The sequence below is a fragment of the Centruroides vittatus genome, unplaced genomic scaffold, assembly GCF_030686945.1.
Source record: "Centruroides vittatus isolate TY-2023 unplaced genomic scaffold, ASM3068694v2 contig_911, whole genome shotgun sequence".
In the NCBI taxonomy this organism is placed as follows: domain Eukaryota; kingdom Metazoa; phylum Arthropoda; class Arachnida; order Scorpiones; family Buthidae; genus Centruroides; species Centruroides vittatus.
In genome coordinates this window covers 1,205,245-1,224,399 of record NW_027122600.1, presented here as the reverse complement: position 1 = coordinate 1,224,399, position 19,155 = coordinate 1,205,245, and the positions used below count along the sequence as shown (strand labels likewise).

Below are 19,155 nucleotides of genomic sequence, written 5' to 3'. Positions count from 1 at the left end.
AGTGGTAGTTTCGAGGACAATGGTAGGAATAAAATGCCGTATTACGTTGCAAAAAAGAAATTCAATGGCAATTGGCAATTGATATTTTAAAATTTACTGACTCGAGTGCTTTTAAAAATTGGGAACCAAAATAAAGCGTGATATAACGAGGGACTACTGTAATTAAAAATATAAAAAGTTTTTAATAATAAAATATCATAACAAATGGCGCCACCAAAATTGTAGGTGTTAAGCAACTCATTGTTGGATTTTTATAGCTTATAGAGTCCCGTATTTGTCAATAGTTCTGCCCCCTATACCTTCTCTCTAAGCGGTCATTAGGATTTTATTTCATTTTAATTTTGAAAGGAATGAATTCGAACATTAAGCAATTGCGATTTTATTTCAATTACATTACAATGAAATATTTTACCATAGAATGACAACGTATAAATCATATTTTAAATTTTGTTATATTAAAATAAATTAACGAAGAGAAAATACTGACAATTTGCTCTCTGTAGTTAGTCTTTGAAAACATTAATTACTTTTTCACTTATAGATTCGGTAATTGTCTGTTTAAATGACACAAACAAATAATAACTTTTTTTTAATTAGAGCTTTATATAATTTTTTAATAAATAAGTTAATGTTAATTATATTTTAATTATTCACTAATTAAATGCAAGATGATGAATTTATTAATGAATATTTATTTACTTAAAAATATTTCTTACTAATTACTTTATAATTTTTTTTCTGTTATTATAATTTAATTCTTTTTTCTCATGAGTAAATTCATACGTTACATTAATTACACCGTAACATTCATTGCCAGGCAGTTAAATGAATATTTACTATGTTATCTAAGACCCTATACGTTTAAATAACGAAAATATTTTAGGAAATCATCCAGTATCTATCGGATAATTACTGAATGTATAATTCTTGTCAAGCATAAGAAGCAAATAAGCTCGATGATGAGAGAATTTAAGCTGGTTAATCAAAGCATAAGATTTTAATGACAAAAACAATTTCTTTTTTTAATTCGGAGTCACTCTAAATTGTTTACTTCTGAACATTTCTAATTTAAAATTTTATTTTCAAATTTATCGTTAGACATTTTGCAGATTGTCCCTCTGCCAACTCTTAATGAATGCTATCATTTAAGTGGTGGAGATGATTCAAACTATGCATATATTAATTAAGTGAGGTTGCATGATTCATGTGTCATGCGTTAATGACACGAAACACAACAAGATAAATGTCACAATTATTATTCAACACCAGAAAAAAATGTCTGTATATGTCACACATAGATATAATAATGGTAAAATTGTACATAGTAGGCTGAGAATTTGAATTTGCTGCGTTATTATGTTTTATTTTTAACTTTTTTTTTTCCGAGGAAATCGATATAATTCGCGTTACGAATATAAAAATTTAACAAGTAATTCAAATTATTTTACTGTTATCTAATTAGTATGCAGCTAAAGTGAAGCCAAGTTGTTAAATTATTAGTTTAAAGAAAATTTGGTCGCGTACAAAGTACTTAATTGGTTAAAATTTCAATTAGAATCTTATGCTATTGAAGTTTTCCATGGGATAATTGTGTTTTATTTCGAAGTTTTTAGAACGAAAAAATTTCCCATCGATCAGAGTTTGTTTTTGTATTAAAATAGCTTCGATTTTAAATGGAAGTTAATGATAAAATTAATCTTTTAAAAAATACTGTAGAATGTACAAGCAACGTTCCTAAATTTATAAGATTTTTTAGTAACTGAATTAGTTAAAAAACACGCATTAAATGTATAAAAATTATGAATCATTGTAAGCAATAATTCATCATCTTGTTTCAACATTTTGTTGGGTCAGGTTTAATGGTGGATCTACGTAAGGACTAATAGGGCTTGAGCCTAGGACCCCCACCTTTTAGATGAACCCGAGGCACAACGCAAAGTGTGTAATTATTAAATAAGCGATAGAACATAAGAGTGTAAAACAATACTAATTTAAAAATTTCTTGTAGCCCTCTTAGTGCTCACAGGACAGAAAGAATCGGAGAAAAATTTTATTGTTAAAGTTAAAATGTATTTTAGAAAATTCTCTTATTGGTCATGTCTTTCGAGATTGGATGAGAAGAATGGTAGGGTGACCTCACCCCCTACTACCTACCGTACCTGTACATCATTATATTACATTTACACACACACAGACCATGGTTAAATTCTACATTTGTGTTATGTTTGTAGAATTTCGGAGTGGGGCCACTCCCTAAAACGTCATTAAAATGCATTGTCCTCAAAGTTTCAGCCTTCTATCTTAATTAGAAGTGGATGAGATTTGAGGAAGATGCAAAGCAAGTTAAATAAAAGCGTTTAAAAATAATTGTAATGAGGCCACTGCTAGTAAATAACTTTTCTATACTTTCTATAGATTTATATTCAGATATGTACGGCAAATCATAGAACACTTCTTGTTGAAATCTATTTTATGATGGGCTATGGGGAATTTTTTAAAGAAGTTAGTCAGTATGATCTCGTTTGGCTAAACTGCTTACAGTACTTAGAAATAAACTACAAAGACATAAAAACATTTTTTTATTAATTAAATATTTAAAAATATTTTTTTTTACTTTAAAAAGTTAGTCCATTCCTGACTAAGGTTAATTAAAGCCCCCCATCCTTTCCAGTCATCCTACAGTCTCACGAATTATCTTTCAGATTTTATTTAACAAACACAAAATAAGGATTATTCTTATTAAATAAGTTTTATATCTAATTATTTATACTAATAATTAAACTTTAAAAATGAGAAAAATTATATATATCATTTTTATTTTAGAGTTCCTTTTCGAAATTTGGTAGTGGGATTGTTATCTCATCAAATATTATTACAGACCATTAGCACGTTATTGCTTCAAGGTACGCGTCACATACTTCCTAGTTTAGCCACTTTACTGTCTTCATCGTCTCCGTTTAATCATACGAATCAAAAATCTACGAACATCTCTAAATTACCAGGTAGGATATATTCTACAGGCATTTATATATAGCCCATAGCTTTATTATAAAGAATAATTATTAATTTTTCAGGTCTGTTATCTTCTATCCCGTATAACGACTTGGATATTTTGCTACAGTGTTTACAAAAGTCATTCGCGACGGCTTGCAATTTTGACGTTAGACCTGGCTTGAAATTTCTCATACAGAAAGTCGCACAGATCGATGTCGCCGCTAATTTATACAAGCAGACCGGAATCAGTTGGACCATCCGCGCTCTAGTGCTGTTCGAACTGTGTTTAAACATCCCGGATCTCACCATGGAAATGTCAAATAATTTCGTCCACGTCGAGGACGATGATGAAGGGAGAGAGGACGGAGATGACGTTTGCAAGAGAGAATTTTTATATACAATAATCCGTGTAGGAGACTTAAAGATTTCTTCGAAGACTTGTGCCGTATTTATACTTCGTTATCATCCGACAAAGACGGGCAGATAGCCGCTGTGGACAAAATTGCGGATCAGCCCATATTCTTCCTCACGGTGCAACCCGACGAGTTTCAAGATTTATGGCACAATCAGAGAAAATCGGGCGAATTTTCGACAGATAACGCCACTGCAGACAACTGTAACAGATCGAAAATTAAAAAACAGGATAGCGTGGACAGCACAGACTCGGAAGACTTCAATTACGAGAAAAAAGATAAGGTGTATACTGTAGCCACCGAGAAAACTATTCATTCCTTGGTCAACGAATACAAAAAACGCAAGACGCAACACACCATGCCATCGGCATCTAGAGAGAAACCCAAGAAGAAGATAGAAGAGAAGGACAAAAATACAAACTCAAATTCAGTATCTAAAGAAATCGATCTTCAACGAAAAACATCCATTATGAAGGCAAGTGTTTCTCTTATTTTTATTCATTTAATACATATATTTCTAAACAATTTTAACACCTTAATATCGAAATTAGAGAATTTTAATGGAATCTTAACAGGATAGCGAAGCTCGTTTACAAGTATGGAGCCAGCTTATTCGTTCGGTGTTAGATCTCCATCTATCGCTGGAGGATAACCAATTTAAATCCCTCTTACCTATCGTGTTCCCCGGGATATGTTCTTTAGTCGTTTCCAGCGTGGACACGGAATTAAAATCGACATTGAACAGCTGGATGCGGAGAATGGCCGGTTGTTGTGGATTCTACAAACCCCAACAGAACCGTGATATATCCTTATAAACATTTATAAAAATAAAATAAAATGCTAGTCGATGTTGTACAGATCATTATACACTCGGTTATCTGGTCGTTTAACAAAACGAAAACGGTATGATACTGATGTTCTAGTCACCAGAAACTGTAAAATTTTCTTTCTCTGTGGTGAATAATTTATTCTCTATTGGAATATATACAATTGAGATATTAAAAGGGTTTATGTTAAATTATTAAATTGATTCTTCTGTCGTATTTTTAAGCAAATTAACACTTTAAAATGGCTTTAATTCCAGCCGTGGAATCATTAATTTACATTCGTTACCTTTCTAATTAAATATTTCCACTTAAGAAAACATTATTTAGTTATTTACTAGCCAAAAGAAATGCATAAAAACTTATATCGGCGATTATTTATAATAGAAAATTATCATTTTAACCGGCTAAACAAAATCAAATTTACATTATACATGATTAAATCTTACGCTTATTCTTAAAACAATATCTTAGGAACCTCACTGATTTAACAAAATGTTTTTTTTTCTTTTTTCCTCTTTCCTTCCCCCTTCTTCTCTGTCTTCTCCCTCCCTCTTTCTCTATCTCTCTGATTTATTCATCTCTTCAAAATATTTCTTTTGAAATACTTTTCCTGTTCTTTAGAAGTAAAAATTTCTGGCAAGAGGGTAAAAATAAAAATAAAATTAAAAAAAATCGCATTTAATTTCAGACGTTTTCTACATTTAGAAAAAGAGCTGTTGTCTATTGAAATAGTAGAACAAACAAGTCGTCTTTCTGCAATTAGCATTTGCAAATGTTTCCCTAATTTTATTTCTGAAAACAAAGAAGCAAAGGATTTTAACATAAAAGAAGCAAAATGTTCGGTTAGTCAAAGGTTTCTTTTTGGATAAAAGTAAAATTTAATTAAGTATTGTTTGTTTTTTTCTTTTTTTCTTCTTCCTCTTCTCTCTGAAAGTTTTTTTGGGATGAAAAAAAGAAGAGTTCGGCGGATGATAAAAATTGATGAAAATGCAACTGTTTTCGGTTGCGAGTCATAGAAACGAAGCGGTATGTTCGGATGAGGACGGAGCAGTTCTTTCAGTAGATAACACGAGATGGCGACACTAGGTACACCCCGCACCTAACGAAAACTCGAGTCGAATTAAACCCTTCTGCTTCCATTTTTATCTCTCGATAAGTCCTTTCTTTCCCTTAGTTTTCATTCTTTTTCCCTTCTTATTAGGTAGGCGATAAAAACAAGATGTTTAGAGAACGTTAAGTGTCTTTTTTCAACACCCAGATGGCGCCACCAGTGCGCGACCACCCCCACCGACTGCCGGAGAACGTTTCAATGATAAAATAAAATTGGATGTTAAACGTAGTTAAAAACAGATTAACCCGTGATATAAACATTTTAAAACAAGATTTACTCGAAAAAGTGGGTGAAGTATCCTGAGGGATACGCCGATTTCAGATACATTCGCCGTCCCTCTAGCATCCGTGTGGTTAGCAGATAAGGACAGGTCCATAAATTTCTACAGTTAAAAAAAAAAAATAATATAATAATAAAAAAAAGGAGCAAGAGTCAAGTAGAGAGAGAGGAGAAGGGCAGATTTTTATTGCAAGTAGTAAAGACACAAGTAAAATTCTGCGAAACTTCCATAAAATCAAATCAAGTTAAAAGAGAGCAGGAAGCACAGTTTTTCATCATTCGAAACAGAAATAATTTAAAAAATATATTTATATATATATTTATATATATATAAAGTTCAGTAAGGTCTCCACACTGTCGATTCCTGTTGTCTGACCGTGTTGAGTTTCAGTAGATCTACTCCCGGCAACCAGGAAGAATAAGAATCCGATTTTCCTCTGCTCTGATGGGACACCAGGCTGTTCAATAATTGAATGGGGCTGGGTTGGGTTAGACTAGAATATAAGTGAGAATATAGAAAGCTTGGTGATACCAACAACGTTTGTTGACAGGATTCTTCGCTAGAACGTCTATCCTCTACTTTCTCACCGTGGGAAGCCGATACCACTCCGCACATCTCTGAATAATCTCCATGAGTAGAGGTAGTGGGGTCGTCTGAAAAGAATCAAGGGGGGAAGAAAGAAATCTGTACAAAGCGAATTTTGTTAGACCCGAGTTAGAGAAAAACAAGTTTACCTGTAGAGGAATCGAGTCTGGTGGAGGGTAGAAGGTGATCCAAGTGGTAGGCCAAGGAGGGCAAATATCCTCCCCTCGTATGTAGTTGGCGGTCTGATAGAACGAGTAGGGCGTGACATAAGGGCTCCAGAACAGTTCGGGTAAAGGTAGACCCAGCACTTGGTTGGCATCTGTAAGAGATCGGTACTAATGACTCAGCAATGCGGTCTGGCACCGATTGGGTGTAGTGGAAACTTCCTATAATGGATGCTACTCATGCAATAATCACATTTAGAGGTAGTGACAATCTTAATTTCTATGCGTATGGAAATTATTTGGGTTTAGAATATCCGTGAAAACTGCGAGAAATTAATTTAGATTAGCGACAATTAACTACACGTAACAGTAGAAGGGTTGTGTTTAATAATTAGCGTAACACGGGTTTTTTTTTTTTTTGCTAATAATCTATTGTCCGAACTTTACGGCTATCGTTTCTCTTTGGAAATTCGTGATATGTGGACATTAGCTAGACGACTCCCGGTTAAGTGATGTGTTGCATGCAATGCAATCATCAGGGATCATCAATAAGGTTGAAAAAATAGTAGAGTAAACACGTCTCTCTGCTTAATGCACACACATAACATACCCCGAGCGACGTACTCTAAAATCTTATATGTGGCCACTAAAAGGATGCTGCAAGATAAGGCGTTACGGAAGAGGTACTTATGAGTAAATGCCCTTTTGCACATAGAGACGATGATCACTCTCAGTAGTTTACCTAAGCCTATAGTAGTTTAGGGGTGGTTCGCACAGTGAAAGTAACGAATTTAAGCTCCGACACTGCTTTAAAAAGTTATTTATAGATTATCAATTTAGGCCTGGAAATAGTCGAGTGGAGAGGTAGGAAATTTATTAAGTGTAGCGCCAACCGAAACCGTGCACGACTGTATAATTTGCTTTTCTGATGCAAACAAACGTCAGACGGGAGTAACGAGCAAAAGTTACGACCGCATAACCCATCAGTAGAGGCCAAGTTGCAGATGTAATTCCCATTGTTAGTCGGATGGTTTTGGAACGATTCAAGTTTGCAAACTATCACTCATTAAGAGGAGAACCTGTGGGAATGATGGCTCCTTCCCCCGAGATGCGACCAAAGCTCACCCCCTGTCTAATTCATCACCCAGCTTTAATTACCATCCAAATGAGATTTAGACAGACTAGTTTTCCAGTTGGAGTAGTAATGGTGCGCGCTGCAGACTGGATATGATTACACCCAATGCTGGTTCCTAAAGACGTTTCATTTCCTCCCTCCGCTTCTAGGGGGTTCCTTTTGTCAACTTTTTCCTCCCCTCTTTTCTTCTCCTTTCCTGTAATAAGTGACACCTATAAAAAGGCGCTTACTCGATATTGGTAGGGGCGGAGGCCTTGCTACTTTTTGCAGATTTTAATGAAAATTTGTTCTTCAGCCCGTTCGATCCGCATGACACACGCACGCACACACACACTCTCTCTCCCTTTAGGGATATCTTACAAAGTTTTTAACTGGAAGCTGGACGGAGTCTCCAAACTTCTTCCAAGATCCGGTTGTTTTGTGCTGAAGTCTCTCCGGTTTATGGTTGCATCCCCGGCACAAACTTTGACACCAACATCGTAAATCTGGTCTGGTTTAATATGTCGTCCCGGAAAACTGCCGCGTGATCGATAATTTTTATTGTTACAACACGTGCTGCACCGACGAACTCTTCCTCACCGCAATTTCGTCAGGAACCGGCAACGGATTTTACTTCTTTACGCTCGTAACCGCCGGAATGGCTCCACTTTGATTAAATAAAAGTGTAATTGGCCCACTTACATCCGCAGCTAACTTTCTTCACACTCGCTTCCACTCTGTCGATCGTCTCGGTCGAGGTCCCATTTTCACCTCACCCACAATATCCTCTTCTCTAGCTCTAAATTAATTAGCATCCCTCCAACTTCTCCACTTTAAAACTCGACCTTCTCTAACTATTGGCAAACTCCACAAGTCGATGAGCTTACCGTTTACCCAAATTAACTCTTTAATTAAAAAGTATACGAGCATAGGAACATTAAAATATACATTGCAGGGGGTGGAACTTAATGTATTTTTCGTTAGAGGGGGCATCGCTTTTCGTATCAGTGATTGTTGATGAGAAAACTATGGTTGCTTAACAGATATTAAATTTAGATTATGCAGGTTTTCACGTTAAAACCCGTTTCGGATGATGATGAGCTTTAATTAAGACACAAGTCGAATTTCGTCCCCGTGCGATACTTCATTTGTGTGAGGTCCGAGATAAATTTTAACAATTGAAATCTACAAAAGTATAACGTTAGCGTTAACGATCCTTGCGTCGATTAATATAAAACTTTCCAAAGGACTGATTATATAATAAATTCCTTGAGTTTCTCTACGACAAATTCGCTTCTTAAGACGTTTTTCCTGCTTCTTATATTCATTTATTTACAGTTTATAAGATACATTTTACGCTACACTCCTCAAATTCCTAGTGATGCTATGGAATAATGTATAGGAGATAACCATTTTCATGCTTCATAATAATTTATTGGGGTTTGTAAAGCATTTTTAAGTTACTCTTCTCAAATTTCTAGTGATGCCGTGAGATAAATCAACTTCTTAAGATCTTTCTCATGCTTCTTATATTAATCTTAGACCGTTATTTTCTTAAATAGAGTAGCTGTATTCTTATTAGCTTAACTCTATAATCTTTTATATCATGTATAGTATTTCCTACAGCAAATATCGAAAGGTTTAACTAGAGTAGGCATAGTTTTTAATTTTTGGTGTGATTCTTTCAAATGTTAACAAGTGGCCTTATTTTTAATATAATATAAACAAGCCTTTTACCAGTGTTGTATTACACTGTACAACACTGGTAAAAGGTTGTTTGTGACTGTTTATTACTCACTCCAGTGTTAATAGTTAGAAGACGTTTATTTTGTGTATAAACAAGCCAAAATAAAAATAAAACATTAAATTTTATAAGATGTACGTACTGTCCAGCAATCCCCATGGGATTAAGACGTATTTAAAATTATAAACACTGGAAATGCACTCGTACTAGCAATTGAATTCTTACATATGGTGGTTCTTTTATGAAAGACGTACAAATTATATGGCATTGAAGAGGGGTTGAGAATTTACGCCAACTCGAAATGCATACGTAGAAGAGAAAATTGAATAATAAATTGTGCGTGGTTAAATCTTTGGATATTTGCTGTACGAAATACTATACCTGACATAAAGTATTATATAGTTAAACTAACTAAATTTCGAGTTTATAAAGGATGTTTAAGCTACACTCCAAGTTCTCAACGATTCTTTGCTTCTCTATTAGTAAAATTATCAAATTTTTAACTCGAACCTCAAGTTAGGCCTGTATTAATTGCGTTAAAATCAAGTATTAACCATAAATATATACTTGTATACAATGTTTAATTATATGTAAACATCTTTACCCGTACTCTGCAGTTAATTGTAAACATTGCGACGGATAAAAGTTAGATTTTAGTATCGTTCCATTTCTAGTTGACTAGATTCTGTGACGCTAAATTCCACGGTTACGTTTCTAGAAGGTATAATTTGAGCTTGACACCGTAACAGGCCATTAGTTTTATATTAATAACAGGTTATTTACTTGTTAAATCGTCGAGTTTAAGTTAAAAAAAAAACTCTTCTCTACTAAAATTTAATGCATTTCTGTCGCTTAATAAATGATTCTATACACGTAAGAAGTTCCAAATATTCCTCTCAACTCCCAATTTAGAGAATGTGAAGTTTACATTTAATTAAATAAATTCTAAGTTGTTTATTTTTTAGCTTAATCGTATGCCGTTGAGTAGGTTAAATCGGTGTTAAGTGATGAACCTTTATCAAGTAAGTTTTCTGTATTTTTATAAACTTCTTGTAAACGAAAACACGTTCAATTATAGAATATTTTCTGTCTTTAATACATTTTTAGGTACTTTATTGAAGTCGTGAGAGAAGGAAAAAGTCCGAATTGTCTGGAGGAAGGTAAATTAAAGTGGATAATAAAAGAAATTCCGCAATAACCACGAAAAGAAGCGGCGCGAATAATTGGAATAGTTACAATTCATTGATCAGAAGTTGGCCGTTTCATTCCGTCATAGCAGGTTAATCCGACGCTTTCCTTTTCCGTCTCAGCATGGCGGATTATGAAGTTTTGTAGAAGAATCGATGCCGTCGACTGTAGCAACTGCAACTAGCAATTTAGTTAAGCCGACGATGCTCATTATAAGTTAGAATTGGCAAGTTTTTATGTGCAGAAGCGACGAGAAGAGAAGAGGGGTAAAAAAAAAACTCCCGACAGATTACTGACAGGAAGGCTTAGACTAATCCTCTAGTGTGTTGTGAGATAGACTAACAAGAAGTGCTAATAATCTACAGATTAAGTGTAGGCCTACCTTGTCTCCTGTGTACGTCCATGGCCCATTGCTCCGCTGCTTTCCTGCGAAAGTCCCAGTCCCGCAGGGGATCGCCTAGGTAGGTCGAACGATGGCCAAAGGCCGAGGCCAAAGCTCGAAGTTGTTGCTGTTGCCCTGCAATTTCAAAAATTAGTCGATTCTTTACAGGAAAAGGGAATTTCAATTGCGCGGTTTGTATCTCGTTTTCTTTCATATCCGAATTTCAAAGTAATTATTTCACCTTTTTTCTATTTTGGGGGTGCAACAAAAACGCTTTGATCTAATTCTCGGGACATGTTTCTTTCTATTTACAACGATGTGTTTGTTACATCCCCGAAATTCTCTAGAAACATCATATTTTATACTTATAATACTTATGTTCGTTGTTTACATACCTAAAACACTAGAAAATCTTATTTACTTACGTTTATACATAGATTCGTGTTTGTTACACACCTAAAACTTTCTAGAAAACTCGTAAACGTTCCATGAAAACTTGTGTGTTACAACTCCGAAATTCTCTAGAAAGCGCTTAAAACACTGCGTTGTTTACATCTTCAAAACTCTACAAAGAGGATACTTACGCTTCTACGTAGAATCGTGTATTTGTCACACACCCAAAACTTTCGAATCTTAAACATTTCACGTTACTTGCAAACTTGTGTTTGTTACACCCCCAAAATTCTCTAGAAACAGCACATTTTATACTTAGAATACTGCGTTGTTTACACCACCAAAACTCTACGAGCATATTCATTCACGTTTCTACGTAGAGCCGTGTATTTGTTACACGCAAAAGTCTCTAAAAAAGTCGTAAGCATAAACATTCCACGTTTATGCTTACAACTGTGTGTTTATTACACCCCGAAACTCAGTAGAAAGGCCACAATTCTACTTAGAATTCAGTATTTTACACTCCCAAAACTCTATAGAAATGACTTTTCCAGAAGGTTTTGGGAATTTAACCTACTTATCCTCATATTCAGATCTGGAAAAACGTCACCTCCATGTCGAATCTTCTCTAGAAAGAATGCAATTTTGAATTATTCGCGAACAACAAAAAAGAGGCAAATATTCTTAACAAGATGGAGAAAATATTGGAGTTATGGCCAATCTGGTTTGATTAATTTGATATAAAACAGAATAGGAGGATTAATTAAGGATGGAATAGGTGCAAAGGAGAATATGGATTAAAATTAATTATTAAGGATTAAACCATACTCTTGGTTATTAATTATGCTTCATGTCAGATTATGATTCTTGCAATCTTGTTTGATTCCTCGTCTCAATTAATATTATCTCTGAATTTATCTATATTATTATTATTATTATTAATTTTTCCATTGTTTCTTAGGCTCTTCTATGGTTAAAAAGGATCGATTGCGTGAAAGATTCCGGCTAATTTGGTGTCAAATTAATCGAAATTTCGTTCTCGGTACGTTAGAGTACGATTCTCCTGTGGGGGTGTGATTCTCGTGGATCAAACGGCGAATCTGTGGCCCCCACCACTAATAATTAAGGCTTTAAAATAGGTTTAAAGTTGAACTTACTGGTCTTACTTCTAGGTTCTCTAGGCCCGTCTACGGTGACTTTGATGGCTTTGGCGTAGGTGGTCACTTGAGGGGGGTTGGTGCTGACCGTGATCGTCAGGGTGAAACTCTTCCCTGTTTAAAAATAGAACGAGAGAATGAATGATTTTTCAGCAATTTAAAGGCGTAACGGAACGCTTTTTCATCATTAAATTAGCGCCGTTTAGACATATGGAATCCCCAAGATCCCCGAAGTGTCGCATCGAACGGATTTTGGCAATCATGCGGGACAATCACAATATAAAGAGGCATTAATGAAAGTGCAAGGTTGCCACATGCGGCTAAACGCGTGAATAATCGTCTGATTAAACAGAATCTCAACTTTTCCGAAGACGATTTGTCAAGCAATCAACCTCTTGCCAAATCAGGTGACAAAGTTGCGATAATTATCCCTATGCTGGTGAGGTTGCCATTTATTTTCATTGGTTTGTCTCTCAGGTGCTGATCTTGCACCTTCCGCCGTTTCTCCCTTCCATAACTCTTAATGATCTTTTAAAAACATTATTTTTCCCTTAATAAGTTGCCGAGTTACATTCTTGGATTTGGGTTCAGACGTTGATGTGGGAAAAGGGCGCTTTTTTACCCCTCCACCTCGCATGCCACGTGACACATTAACGGCAATGAAGGCGATCTCCCCTTAGTTGTCGAGTTAGAGCACGCTTCGCAGTTAATGAAAGGCGGAATTTTGAGCTTCCTAAGTGTTTGTCAAGCGAATTAATGCTTGGGAATTGATGCGGAACGCCAGAATTTTAAAAAAAATTCGGGTGTTTTGTGCCCTTCCGAGTTAACTTTTGGCTTTTCCTACGAATTGGTGCTTAAGAATTGAGACAGAACGTCAGAATTTTAAGAAAATTCGGGTGTTTTGTGTCCTTCCAAATTAGTTTTTGGCTTTTCCTACGAATTGATGCGGAACGACAGAATCTTAGCAAAATTGAGGTTGTTTACACCTTTCTAAGTTAATGAATGTCTGTATTTCATGCATACTGACTAATTAAAGCATGAGAATTGACGTAAAACTCGAGAATTTTAGCGAAAGTGGGGGTTGTCGGAGGATAATTTGAGCGAAGTCGAAGACACCGAGAGGACAAATGCAGGTCGAATTTGATGGCAAAAAAATATGGCGGTCATTTACATAAATTTTCCAATATTGAACCCGGGACTAAGTGGAATAAAATGAGACAACCAAAAAGTGGCGAGTGAAGCTTTTAGCAATTTTCTGCGCTGTTAATGGTACAAACACGAAAGGGGAAAAGAAAATGTCGTCGGGTGAGGAATAAAAATATAAAAAAAATAAATAAATAAATAAAAAAGAGCGTAGGAAGCTTCAAAAAAACTAAACAAAGAAACGGGAGAGAGGGAAAAAACTAGCTAACTTAGCAATCGTTCACGTGATCGTGACGCAACGTGTTGTCATAGGGAGCTATTTTGGATGGCTGAGATGGTCGACAGTTTTCCGTCAGCTGTTCAGTCGGGCTTCAAACGTCTTCCCAACCTCCCCACATCTCCTGTTTTGGCATGCATGACTAGACACTTAGTGGAAGCCATTAATGCTCTTCTTTGGACTTTTAACCGTTTTTTTCCCCCACCCCCTTCTGTCTTAAACTTGATAACCGTGCTAATGCGACAGTATGGCGTCTGGCGATTTAGCAACACAACACCTGGAAGAAATTCTCATTTTAAAGCGATTCGGATGGGAATTTTCTAAAATTTCCATCTTCTTTGGGTGTCGTTTCCTCCTCTTAATTAATATTTTCCGTAACTTAATTAATTGTTATTAAAATCGAGACTAAATTTATCCCCTGCTTCGCATTCCTGTAAATCATACTTTCCCGCACGGCACGGTGTGTATAGTAGAGAAGCGGTTCAAATCTAAGCAGAGTAGCGTGTTACATCGAGTTTCGTGTTGGGTAGAGGAGGAAAATCTGGCCTTTCGTCCCGCAAATAACGCCTGAAACCCGTTTAAAGCGTTTTACGTTGATTAAGAAGGTTGCGCGAAGCGTAAATCTTCGAGTAATCCGAATCTTTCGGTGTATACATATATGTATCTAGAATAAGCAGTTAAATATAGAAAGAAGGGAAGTGCGCCGAATGCATTTAAAGGCCAAAGTATCGTAGTCTGAGAGCTTATTATTAGAAGTGAGAGCAAACAGTAATTATCTGCTTGTTTTTAGCGCATCACCCCGTGAAATGAATCCTGTACTTTATAAGCCAACCCAACAGTTTTAACTACGTCTAACAAGCATCCGGTCATTAAGTGAGCGCATGCAGGTGCCGTCCAACATTTAATTCAGTGAAAACTTCCTTTAATTCCTAGGAAATAGATCCTTAATCTGTTTATAATGACGCAACATGCACCACACGCTACCAGCGGTGCAGGCTACGTCGACCACTAATTACTATGAAAAGTTAATCTCCAATTTGGCGCCGAACGGCGTGCGGCGCGCTTTTACAACGGAGGAAAGGGAGTTTCAAAAAGGAGCTCACCTCTTCCGCTCCTTCCCACGAATCTCAAATCGTTAAACTTGGCCACTTGATTCTTCATAACCGCCGTGGAGTTACGCAGTTCCCCGCAGTAATTCTCGTCGTTGCCCGCCCTGATGGTTACTAGGGTGCCATCGGACACCTCACCCAGGGCCACCAGCTTGAAGGCCACCGGTAAAGTCTTGTTGGACCTCCAATGACAGGGCAGAACGGAGCAGACGAAGTTTGGACTTCCCGTCTGTGTCAGCTCGCCCGGATGCTCTCCCAAAACCTCGGTCAGGGTCCTCTCCACTGGCAGCAAGAAGTCCGTCATTGCGGGAGAGTCATGGCAGAATGATATATGCATTCGTCCACGCAATGAATTTCAGCTCAATGACTGTCGGACGATGCCGGAGTCAGTTTGACAAGACAACGCACTGCCGGGCAAGTGACAGGCCGTGAAGCGACTAAGGCGCCTCCAATGTTGACGTTTCTTCGCCTCCTCCGCTTCTCCCGCCTTCTTTCGTCTCCCCTTTCACCTTTGTTCCACCGCCAGGTGTTGGCATTACTCCGCATCCCTCCACTTTGTTATCTCCTTCCCTCACCTAACCTCTACGTCCCTTTGCTTATTTTACCATTTTTTTTCTTTAAAAAAATAATTAAAATAAAAAAAGCGTTAATGAAACTGGCGAAACCGTCCGTCCGGCGATTTAATTAAAATCTTAACTCCGTTTCTATATTGTTACTAGTGTTTTATCCTTGAATTTATGAAAGGATGTCCGCCATCGAGTGAAATTCGCAGGGTTTTTTTTATATTTTCGATCTCGTGTACAAGTGTACGTTAATAATTCTGCGAGTAGCGCATTCAGATGTTGTTTAACAGGTTGGATATTATAGCTGTTTGCACCGCTTCCGTGTGATATATTGCCTTATAATGCGCTTAATGCCTCAAACATTTGCGTTGGCCGCTGCAGAGTGCGTAAACCCGTATCGCTAAAGTTCCCGTTTATCCCGTTTTTAACGCATCCGCTATAAAGGGGAGAGAAGGGCCTGACAAATTAACGAGTCCGTAACTTAAAAAGTGGGGAGAGAGATCGGTAATAAAGAACGCAGCTCGCAAGGTCAAAGTAAGCAAACAAAGTTTATTTTCTTGGGGTGTAGCCGAGTAATTGTCGAAAGTTGACATTTAGGACAATGTCCAGCTGCTGCGTTCTAACGAAAGAGAGTCACAACAGTAAAAGTTACAGGAAGAAGGATTTAGCTACGACAAGCAAAGCTGTTACAAGATTGTCTTGGGAGCTGGACCGTGGTAATCAACTCAATGATGGGATCCGATCACTTGCTTTATGACTGCTCCGTCCAGTTTACAATGTCGCTGGCCACAAAGTGTGAGGGTTGTAAATGTTGGCTTGGAACAGCTGGACAGGTCGTCCCTTCGGACTCCAGCCTGGTAATTACCTGCGAAGCGTCGATCCGCCTGACCCCGACCACGTGGGCTTTAATTGAACCTCCGAGAGGGAGGATAATTACAAACGTTTTAAAACGCGCCAATGGCAACTTCCGGTTCGATCCCTTCCAATGGGAATCGATGGCCGACTTCTTTTTGGATACACTTACTCAGCAATTATACGGGTCAGCGATAGAAAATTAGGAACAATTAGTGAGGAATGGTCGAAGGGGCATGAATTATTCAAGTCAAACATTGCAAGACGCAACTCCTATCGATTGGGCTCAACTGGCCAACTCATTACATTGGAATCGTCTTACATCGAACGTCAATCTGCTACGTCAACAGCGACATTGCTGATCTCGCTCTGTTTTTGCGGCATCCCTCTTCTATAAGCTAATGATGAACTTCCCTTCCGCCCGACGCTGCCTCCCCCCTAATTACACCTATCCAAATAAATTAACGCCTCCTTCCCTGCGTGCGAAAACAAAATTATAAGGGCCTAAAATTCCTCTTAATACGGCGGATTTTAGTCGCTATATCGGGGTAGAGAGAAGGCTAACTTCTCAATAATGGGGCAATGCCCGCCTTTATTGTATGGCAGACCAGAAGTTAAACAGAGGAGGGCGAATGAGAAGACTCATATTTACCTTTCTTTCGTCGTCCGTTTCCGCACCGATTGAGAAAATAGAGCTGCAAATTTTTATATATCTAAGATGTCAGCCCGTCTGTCTGTCCTTACCGACAAATTCTTTACGAAAATATCGAGAAAGAGGGGAACGGGGATCGAGATAGGAAGCAATTTAAAGAAGGGAGGCCGTATAGTTTCTAGATCAAAGTTTTTAAAGCGTCGTTGTTTCAATGTCGTTTCCAGGGTGGAAAAATATATAAAAAAAAGGAAACTAGGTAGTGCCGACATTAATTATTTTTACGGCGATTCTTTACTCGGATAGAAAGGCCCCTTGCCCAAACGATACGTTAGGGAGGGGGCAACAAATGGCCATCACTCTACTTTCAGATATCTATCTTCTTAAACGACTGTAACACACACACACACACACACACACTTTTTGGAACGGCAATAAGGTGTTAAATCAAACAATGTCCGGAATAAATGATTTTTATGAGCTGCGCCCCTCCTTTTTTTTCGATTATTCTTTTTACTATAATGGCAACTACCTACCTCGAATGGAGTACGGATCACGCAGATATGGGATAAATCGCAGGTTTTTACATTTCTCTCCCTCCGCAGTGGGGAAATTACCCCACTTCAGCAGGTGGACTACTTTAAACACCATTTTATTTCCTGCACAAGAAAGTGTTTGGATGAAAGAAAGATGCGTTTCTCACTCTCTTTCTTCTGTTTGTTTACACCTTTTTCGCTGAAATTACATCTTTTTTCTACACTCTCACCACCCCTCCCGAAAGGAAAAGAAGAAAAGAGGAGGAGGAGGAGGAGGAGGGAAAAAAGGGAGGTATTTTTCGGGGGGAGCGAAGACAGAGGATGGCAGTTAATTGTCATTAAAAGTTGTATTATTTTTTCCTTCTCCGTCGGAGGAAAGCGGAAAAGTTTGTTAAAAGAAGAAAAAAGTTTTAAAGAGAAACGATATCTTAATGTTAGAATTTGAGAAGATAAAGTGCGTCTCATCATTAAGTCGACTAAAACACCGGTACTTTGTCATCTCGGCAGCAGTCGGACCACTTTCACGTCGTCTGAAGCTAAAGTGCTAAAAATAACCGACATAAACAGCACTCTTCTTTGCCGGGGAGGGTGGGAGAGAAAACTTCAAAACCCAACTTTCTAATGGAAAAACTATGAACGATATCCCCTTACATCGTATCTATCCATCTGGCGAGGATGGGACAGCTGACCCTAATGGATAGAAGGTCTCTAATTGGTGCTACAGAACACGGCTTGTTTGTTGTCGCTAAAGTCCCATTATCTTGCCACCCCTGACGTATTCTAGGCCACCGACAGTTGTAGACGGTGCGGTCGCGTGAAGGCCGATATAATTGAAGAAGTGGTAATTGAGTACCAGTCGGGCCATTTTACAAGATTCTTCTTCGATTTTTGAAATTCGTCCGCATGTTTTACACGCACGAATTATTTAGAAATCGAATCCTTGCGCGGAATGGTGGTAAGATGCAAGATCCTTTTGTTCCTTTTCATTAGGGGTGCGCGCGGTGCCCTTTGCAACTTGACGAAACGATATTGTCGCATGGTGATTAAGAAGCCAGAACCTCAGATCCTTAACAGAAGAAAAGAATGGAGTTTCAGTCGAACAATCAAGATAATGACTTATCCTTCTCCCGGACCGGCTGACCACCAATTAACTTTTGTGTGGTGGCTAACACAACAGGATTGCGGCTATCTCGGGCTTGGAATCGGGCCAGACTGTTACAAATTTGGCCGAATTGCCCAAATTGCTGCTGGTCAGCCAGTCGAGTAATGGGGAGGTCCATTACGAATAACCGCCTTTGGCCACATCCTCGGAGAATGGCCAATAAATCCGGGGTTAAGCGCCTCGATCTAATTAAGTGCAAACGCCCGAAAAAGGGGGGTGCCACGTATAAAATATTTCCACTCTCTGCGACATTTTGCTTGCCGGTCGCGCGCTGCGTGGCTCGATTTTGCTAATCATGATGGATAATGGGCCGGGGGGACGAGCCGCTGCTCCCCCTCCGTTCCCTTGGTTATCTTGTCTCTCCACAACACCTTTTTACGGCGGGCGCGTTTCTCAATAAAAATTACACTAATTAATCTGGATTAATGTCTTAGATTGTGTTGTAAATTAGGGCACTCGGTAGCCCTCTAAGGAAGTGTTCGGATGGAAGATAAATTCACTCCCATTTAATT

The 19,155-nt window shown here is 37.8% G+C and overlaps 2 protein-coding genes across 6 annotated transcripts in view; one reads left to right on the top strand and one right to left on the bottom strand.

Moving 5' to 3' along the window:
• The window catches only part of LOC136984251 (brefeldin A-inhibited guanine nucleotide-exchange protein 3), a 76,756-nt gene extending 72,323 nt beyond the window's left edge, over positions 1 to 4,433 (top strand). The window contains 4 exon segments of the mRNA XM_067281160.1: positions 2,824 to 3,002; positions 3,075 to 3,362; positions 3,365 to 3,882; positions 3,983 to 4,433. Of these exon segments, the coding sequence (XP_067137261.1) occupies positions 2,824 to 3,002; positions 3,075 to 3,362; positions 3,365 to 3,882; positions 3,983 to 4,222 (1,225 nt within the window). The 3' untranslated portion in view covers positions 4,223 to 4,433.
• Positions 4,434 to 5,164: 731 nt separating this feature from the next.
• On the bottom strand, positions 5,165 to 15,218 carry LOC136984252 (runt-related transcription factor 1-like). Of its 5 annotated transcripts, XM_067281161.1 has the most exons (7): positions 14,876 to 15,218; positions 12,353 to 12,466; positions 10,803 to 10,937; positions 6,360 to 6,596; positions 6,157 to 6,278; positions 5,623 to 5,727; positions 5,165 to 5,525 (listed from the first exon to the last, which is right to left on the bottom strand). In XM_067281161.1, exons 1-7 carry the CDS (start codon positions 15,216 to 15,218, stop codon positions 5,412 to 5,414), a joined length of 1,170 nt encoding a protein of 389 aa, XP_067137262.1. In that variant the 3' UTR covers positions 5,165 to 5,411. The 5 variants fall into 5 exon arrangements, with proteins under 5 accessions (XP_067137262.1, XP_067137266.1, XP_067137264.1 ...); XM_067281165.1 differs by lacking the exon at positions 5,165 to 5,525 and having other exon boundaries at positions 5,628 to 5,727; positions 6,161 to 6,278; positions 6,360 to 6,529; XM_067281163.1 differs by lacking the exons at positions 5,165 to 5,525; positions 5,623 to 5,727 and adding an exon at positions 5,743 to 6,118 and having other exon boundaries at positions 6,213 to 6,278; positions 6,360 to 6,529.
• Positions 15,219 to 19,155: the final 3,937 nt, after the last annotated feature.